Here is an 8,372-nt window from a genome sequence, read left to right on the forward strand (position 1 = left end):
TGTACATACGTGCCTGCGTGCGTCGCACCACCCGCGCGATCACTGCGATCACATCGCCAGTGCGGCCAACCACTGATACTGATGACGACGACGACCCGGGCGCCCGCGCCGGGCCGACGGCGACGACCAACGCCGCCGTGAGCGCCATCGGGATATGTTTCAGCCGGTTCAAAAACAGACGCGGTTTTAGCGGCTGCGCATAGAATAGGGAACGGGGAACCGTGTAATATTATTAATATTAATATATAATATGCATTGTGTACACGGCATACAGAATATAGAATAAAATTTCATCGCTGTTCCTTAGCGTTATTCCTCATCCGTTCCTCTATTCTGTGTAATAATTAATAAATTATTACATATATGTTAATGAATTTCATATGATAATTTTGAACTGTTCCCTATTCCCTGTTCCCTATTCCGTTTATTGTGCGTCCCTTATTATCGCCGATAAGGTGTTGTTTTGATTATTTCGTGTGTAATAAAAAAAGATAAAAGTAAAACCGAGCCGCCACTAAAGTGAACTGCGTTCGCTTTAGACGCTTACACGCTCACACACGTTTTACAAACTTACAAACACTTTTACAAGTATATCATATGACTCTGCACATATGGACACGGAACTTTTCGAAATGAATTTTCGAAGAGATCGATTTTCGAGAGACTTGTCGATTCGCGTCGATCGCACGAGGAGGATCGAACATGAAAGATCGAAACTCCGGAGTTCGACTCCCTCGGTGTCGAACATGGCGGCCTCGTCAACATGTTCAACGCGATGATTTACGTTTTCATAATAATGAGATAAGCAGAATTGAACGTTTACGGGATATTTATCTGTAAAAAAAAAATTAATCTGAAATAATACGACGAGATGGCGAGCTGTGTCAATTCCGTAAACAGTCTACTGAAGTCTTACAAGAACTGGATCGTATCGAATCCGCAGTTACTGACGGACATCGAGGCCACCGTCAGATGTTTGTCTTACTTCAGCTTTGGTTAGAGAACAAACCGCACTGTCAAACGCTTTATTCGCGTTTCCACTGTGTGCACGACTGAAATGTATGCTTCTTCTTACGCAGGACACTTCCGTAATTCGACTTTGGCCGTGGAACTGATTTATTCCATGCCGAATCTGATTGTTCTCTGCAACGACCTGCTCATGTACAGCAGTAGACGCCAGCACTTGAAGATACCTCAGTTCGACTCGAAGATTAAGATTTGGTTGACCGTGGTGGAGTACACCGAGACGCTGCTCGAGGTGACCGCTAAGAAGTTGTGGGGCCCAAAGGGAAGGTGGTTGATAATCGTAGTCGTACAGTTGTTCAAGTAAGCACTCCGGCGCTCTCCTTCATTTAGGCGACATAACGAGCCTCTTTTCACCGTCGTTGACCAACGTTTGTTCATTTCAGGTCCGTGTTGCGACTGTTGTTAATTCATGTGTGTAAGGAACGCGTGACGAAGAGCCCGGCGACGCCGCCGCTCAACAGAGAGAAATTTAGTAAAGTTGTCGACGATGCGCAGTCGAAGGAGGGCTTCATGCTGAAGAGATCGGGCACCGTTGTTCGAAGCGTAAAGTATTCGGCTCCTATAGAGATGCGAACGTGGAAGGCTTTGCCTCCTGTCACAGACGAGAATGAGAATCTGGCCAAAAACCAGGAATCCGAGAGGAATCTTAAACTAGCTGAGGTCAGTTGGGATATAACGCTACAATTTTATGTGATTAATGATGTGTTTATTATAAAAAAATCAAAATGTCTTAATTTATACTGGAATTTATTAAAATCAAAGTATTGCTATTATTATGAATCTCATCAAAATGGATACATCTAGATTATTAAATTTTAGGATAGATAAAAACGATAGTCATAGCTAAATTTGTTTGTAATTTGTTATCTGTATTTAGTCTTGTTTCATTTCATTCTCTTATTCTATACGATGTAATTTAAAAAATAATTACACTAATGTGAAAAGAGACGTAACAAAATATACAACTTCTAGAGTCTTTACGTGACAAAGCCACTGCTTCATCTTGGGTGTATGTACCTCACCAATCAGGAACAGTGGCCACCGTGGATATTGTCGCTCGTTATCGATGTAGCCAGGTAGACAGCATGAACTCATACTATAATTGATAAATTATAATATCATATTTTTTCTATACATATAATTGGAATGTTGTCGTTTGTGCAGTTTAAACGTCTTCACGCGTTACGCCCGAAAAGCATCGTTCAGCAAAGAGGAGGAAGAAGAACTCGTGCGTCGAAGATTGAGCTTGCTGTTGTATATCTTGAGATCGCCGTTCTACGACAAGTACAGCCGTAATAAGATAAACTCGCTGCTCGACACGATATCTACCTCTGTGCCTCTCGCCAAGTACTTGGCCAGTGCCGTTAAAAAAAATTTACCGTACATGCAGAGTACGTATTTTTATATGTGGTCGCGCTAACTTTACTAACGTAAAGCTCGGTACAAAGGAAGCGTAAGCTGAACTGTACAAATACGAAAGCCGCATAATCTAAGCATTCCATAATCCATAATCTATAAATAATTGGAATATCATGGAGTTATGTTATTTTTATATATCTTTCGCTGTTATACTGTTTCAGGATGAATTTTAAGCAATGGTGTTTATATAATTGGTATATTTTATTGTTCATTAATTTATAGAAATAAATTTATATGAAGGGCACAGAAAAGTTATTTTCTCCTTCAGTAATCTCATCAATTCGCTCTGATTAACTTTATTAGCGTCCCGATTATCTCATTAGCACGTAAGCGTGAAGCGTAAAGGAGGACGGATACATTTCGACAGATATTCCTGAATATATATTTCGACGGATTTTCCTGATTCCTGTTACAGCTTCTTCACACAATTCGAACAATTATGATTCATAAATGACGTAACTTTGATGTACGTATGTAATTTTGTTTTTATCGAACTGACAAAATTCTTTAAAGACAATTTTCAGTTTTCTTGATAAATTTGAAGCTCCGCTAATTGTAATACGGAGTATAGAAGATATCGCTTTTTTTTTGTAAACATGATTCTATGTTGCAGACTTTTGTCACGAGTGTCATGATACATGAGTGAGATGATTTATCGCCATTTGTAAAACAATGCTTCCTACAACAATGTACACTAGTGATGATAATGATGATGTTGAACGAAATCAGTGATCCGTGATTCACGATCTGCAAGATCTGCTCGCACCAGTGATTCCTGATTATTATTGACCTTCGTTGCTTGTTTATCAATGAGACGGGGATGGCCTTGCTCTTTCTCTCCGCGTTTAAATGGATGCGCGGCTATTTTGATCCGCCGGGAATACCACCGGGCGCCTATTACCGGTGCGAGCGTGCTACGGATTATTACACACATAATCGTAATTATAATCGGAAGCAATTTATTCTATTTTTTTTCCATGTTTGTGACAGATATTTTACGCAGTTCGGAGAGCCCACCGAGAGTGTCATTATCAAGAACTGTCGTTTCTAGCGCGCCGTGAAAGGTCATGCATTATATCTCGTCCGGTAGCGCGAACTAATAACGGAAATGGGTATTACCGCTCCGCAACGCGCTGATGCATTTTATGTATATACATATTTATATATAAATCCCGGTAAGTCGCACTTCGCGTTTTATTTGCTGCGGGTCAGTTTCATTCAGAAAGCCGTGTAAATCAACTCTTTCTCTCTCTGGAAATTCTGGGCTCTTCAAGATGAATAAAGTCTTCCTGATTTTGCTGTCATTGTCCCAGCTGTTGCAGCAAACGTTTGTCTCTGCGCAGATTATTTTTGGTACCACAGGAACGGCAACAAGTATGTATTACACTGACAATGAGTATATATGTATTATTGTTGTAAGACTTGAAAAATGTGAAATACTAATATAAGATATGAAATACAACAAGTAATAAGAAAAAATAATATAGATAGATAAAAAAATTATTAACTGCGGGCATAAGTGAGAAATATTAATGACTACTTAGAAGATTACTCTCACATGATGACTCATTATTTGAGCGTGTTATGTATCAACAAATTGCCTATTTTAACACATTTAATTTATGAACTATTTTGCATTTCTGACATATTTCAACATTTTCTAACGTATTTCATTGCTTTTTATCAGCTGCTATCGTGAATCAATGTCAGTGCTATCAGGGAACTACCTGTCCCACAGGCACTGGCGGCATGGACATCAGAATAGTGAATGCGGTAATTACATTTTAGTTCACAAGACGAGTACGATAAGAAATTATTTCGATATAATGCTTCATTTTGAAACAATTAATTACTATATCTGTAGAGAAATTGGAAATATCAATTCTACGTGTAAATTAATTTTATACAAAAAGAAGTAAATTTCTTTAAATATATTATTTGATGATTATTGTGTTATATACTAATATATTATTATATTAACAACAGTTTTACCCTTTCAGGGAATAATTTGCCCTGCTGGATACGTGTACTGTTGTCCATCCGGCGTTCCAAGTAATCCTTCTTGCGGTATTCGAAAAATCACACCCTCCGCGCATCCAGTGGGACAAGCTGCTTATGGTGCATATCCCTGGATGGTGGCTATTTTGACCACCGGCAACGTTTATGTCGGGGGAGGAGTGCTTATCAGTACAACGCACGTCCTTACCGTCGCTCATAAAGTCGCAAGTTATGTGTAAGCATCACATGCGCAAGTTTTAGAAGAATATGACTTTTATCTTTTTATAGGATCTTCGAAGGGATTAATTTCTAAAACTATCATCAATATGACATTTAAATTTTAATATCCCATTCTTTGTAATATATATATTTTCTCTCTCTTATTAAAAATGCGTTACAGAAATGGTGGGATCAAAGTGAGATTAGGTGAATGGAACACTCCAGTTAACAATGAACCTAATCCGTACGTGGAGATCTCCGTTTCAAAAGTCACCCTGCACCCTCAATATAATTCGCAAAACCTCCAGAATGATATAGCGGTGCTTAAACTAAGCTCGGCTGCTCCCATCGCAACTAGTCCTAACATCAACACGGCGTGTCCACCATCTGCACCGGCTGCCGTAGGAACAAGGCATGTATAATTAATATATTTGATATTCAAAATCACTTATAATTCTCTTCAATCTATCTCAACGAAATGTATAATGATCTGTGTACTTTCTATTTTGTACTGCAGTCATATTAATTTTTATATCATTGTTTTGTTAAGCGTCGAAATGTCTCAAAATTATAATTTTGTAATAGATAACGTCTTGTGTGTAATTATATATAAATATAATATTAATATCTTGAAGATGTTGGGTGTCGGGCTGGGGAAAAAATGCCTTTGGAAGTAGCGGTATGTATCCAAATATCCTGAAAGAGGTAGACGTACTTGTGGTAAGTCAAGCAGATTGCCAAACAGCCCTTCGGACGACAAGACTCGGTAGCATGTTTGTTTTGGACAGCAGTTTCATGTGCGCGGGAGGGGAAGCTGGCAAAGACGCATGCACTGTAAGAGAATATAATATATATTGTCTCTTGCTAAGAGTATAAATTATATAACAATCCGGGTCATAAAGTTAATAATTTAACACGTGTTCATTAATTAATTCTAACAATAGCATTATGAATTTTCTTTAAAGGGCGACGGAGGCTCACCGATGGTGTGTTCAACAAATAACGGGCCCTATCAAGTTGTTGGGCTGGTGACATGGGGTATAGGTTGCGCAAGTCCGGGAGTACCTGGTGTATACACTAATGTGTACAATTTCCTTCCCTGGATCACGCAACAAATGACATAGCTCTTGAAAATATACAGCGTAAGAATTAATTAAGCAAGAATAGAATGTTCACATCGAGCTAAAATTTGTAAAATATTTGCAATAAATTATTAAAATGATTAAAATATATCAATGTAAAACATATTTTGAAAGAATTAACCCATACACACACACACACACACATATATACATATACATATTAATATATCATTTTGTAATAGAACTCTCTACAAAATGGACCTAAATATCGTCAGAAAAAATTTTTTATTTCCTTCAGAAAAAATGTAAAAAGCAAAGTTTTTGAAGAAATTGGTTTTTTTGCCGTTATTTTATATTAATAAACTTTTCCATTTCAAAAGTTCAATTGATAAAGAGTAATATACTGTTTACAAAATCGCAAAATTTTACAATAGGCTCGCCTAATCATTGCAAATTCATAAAGAAAACTCATCAGTCCATATTTCTTAACATTTTTGCAACGTTGACATTTTTTTATATATAAAAAGAAAAACCATCTTTTACTTTATTTTTAGTAGTATTACTGCTCTAAGCTGATACAAGTTTTCCAAGATTATAAGAGAAAAAGAAACTATAAAAAAAATTGACATTTTTTCTTGTTTCTAAAATTGCAGGTATTGTATAAGTATTATATATGGAACACGGAAATAATTAATACACATTTTGCAGTTTTCTTTTGTAATTGTTTAAATCTATAAGAAATACATAAAAAATATACAGACTTAACATTTAAGAATTATATGGAGGAAAGAATATAGATATAACGAAGAGATTTGGTACTCTTGCTTACAGATTTGCGTCCTATCTTACAAAATTACGTATTAAAATCAACATAATAAAAATTACATATAAATAAAGAACTTCGCAAAGTGAGTTTTTATAAAACCCCAGCGTCAATGTACAAGTGAGATTTAAAAAATACCTAACTTAGACTATATATATCTTATATGATACATTATGCATCAAACAGTCGCAAAGTCCTCTAATTTTGAAATATTTTCTAAGAAATTTATAGTAAAAATTTAGCATTTTATTATTTATATCAGAGCATATAGAGCGTATAGAGCATTATGTAACGTAATATATTTGGTATTAATATGCCTTTGGGTTTTAATTATCAAGTATCTTAATTATTTACTCTAAGTAAATTGATGGCAAAGATAAGAAACTGATAGATTATTCGTCAAATTATGTCAGGAAGAAGAGAAATTTATTAATAATAATTTTAATTCACATGTGATCTTGTGAATGTATTAATTTATTAATTACTATATGCAATTGCCTAATATCATCCCACCACTGCCATCAACTGTGATATTAATGAATTCTATGTAGGTACACATTTATTGTACTCGTACAATAAATCGTGACGCATCTCGCGTATTTTACTATGGAGGTAGATATTCGATAATGCAATGAGAGCTCAGACAGTTGGTGCATTAACGTGAGTGTGGGGAACTTGGACGGAGTGGAACGCTGTTGGATGCAAAGCGGGCAGTGATAACAAGTGTCCGCGTTCCATTTCATTCACTTCTTGTTGCTCTGTTCCTCCTATAGAGCCGGTCGAACGCGCCAGGCTATTACGCTGTCTGCACATGTATGGCGTCTCTCCAGGTGAAGGAGTCTCACGACCCTGTATTACATAAGTTATTGTCTTATAAATCTTATTTACAGATCTTATCAGTAAGGCTAGATGGATAAAACAAAATGTGAAAGAAATGAAATTTTATGATACAGGCGATATTTGTCATGACATGTGTTAAATGCGTGTAACAATTCTCTTTTATCTTGTTGTTAAAACAAGTATAAAAAAACAAATACAAACATAAAAATAAAATTTACGTACAATTTTGATTTTGTATCCTTGACTATATCAATCTTACTGTAACCTGATATTAAATTTGGATAAATAATATAAACTTGATTGTATAATAGTTGGTTAACTCTTCAAATAATTTAAGTCGATTGAAGCTTCGTCATGTAAAATTTTTTTTCTTCGCAAACAGATATAACTGTACTTTCAAGTAGATGAAATACAGAATTTAGGTTCCCAGACGTAGTAGGCAAACTATCGCGATCTACAGTCGTATTTGATTCTGATTTTATTCCTTCTAAGCATCGTCCGAGATATTTTGACTCAGGGGACTCCAATGGAAGACTTATATCTCTTTCCAAGCCATACTAAGGAACCAAAGAATATACGGATGATGAATGATACAAGAATACAAAAATTTATAACGCGGCACTTACTTGTTTGGAAGGACCACAGCACGTTGCATGATTGCACGGGTTATCAGTCTTTGGACAATCCAACACGCAATCTTCCGTGGGAGTCTCTTTAATTTCGCTATTCGAATGATACTAGAATGATAGAATGATAGAAAAATGTCTTTAATATACTAAAAGTATCTAGTAATATATTTTGCAACGCATTAAAAATATCTAGCAACAAAAGTATCTATTTTAGAAGCAATCGTAAGTTGTTACTGAAGCACCATTTATCCGTGAGTCGCGGATAGTTCAGTGAATGTTCACTTTACGCATCATTAACGCTGGACAAAAGATCGTGTATTAACTTCACGTGTGACT

General features: G+C 36.2%; 2 protein-coding genes across 3 annotated transcripts in view; one reads left to right on the top strand and one right to left on the bottom strand.

Moving 5' to 3' along the window:
- Positions 1-718: 718 nt before the first annotated feature.
- Positions 719-5,894, top strand: LOC112464065 (peroxisomal membrane protein PEX16-like). The gene is made up of 10 exons (XM_025030856.1): positions 719-995; positions 1,080-1,326; positions 1,410-1,686; positions 1,999-2,102; positions 2,191-2,417; positions 4,133-4,218; positions 4,446-4,678; positions 4,844-5,074; positions 5,298-5,496; positions 5,628-5,894. The coding sequence occupies exons 1-10, from the start codon at positions 872-874 to the stop codon at positions 5,784-5,786; spliced, it is 1,887 nt and encodes a 628-aa protein (XP_024886624.1). The 5' UTR covers positions 719-871; the 3' UTR covers positions 5,787-5,894.
- Positions 5,895-6,444: 550 nt separating this feature from the next.
- LOC112464060 (zinc transporter 1) overlaps positions 6,445-8,372 on the bottom strand; it is a 6,465-nt gene continuing 4,537 nt past the window's right edge. For both annotated transcript variants that reach the window (XM_025030850.1, XM_025030849.1), the window contains 2 exons: positions 8,034-8,144; positions 6,445-7,416 (listed from right to left, as the gene is read on the bottom strand). In XM_025030850.1, coding sequence (XP_024886618.1) covers positions 7,207-7,416; positions 8,034-8,144 — 321 coding nt within the window. In that variant the 3' untranslated portion in view covers positions 6,445-7,206. The remainder of the gene's footprint in view (positions 7,417-8,033; positions 8,145-8,372) is intronic.

This window comes from Temnothorax curvispinosus, unplaced genomic scaffold (genome assembly GCF_003070985.1).
Source record: "Temnothorax curvispinosus isolate PA1 unplaced genomic scaffold, ASM307098v1 QBEX01013847.1, whole genome shotgun sequence".
NCBI lineage: Eukaryota > Metazoa > Arthropoda > Insecta > Hymenoptera > Formicidae > Temnothorax > Temnothorax curvispinosus.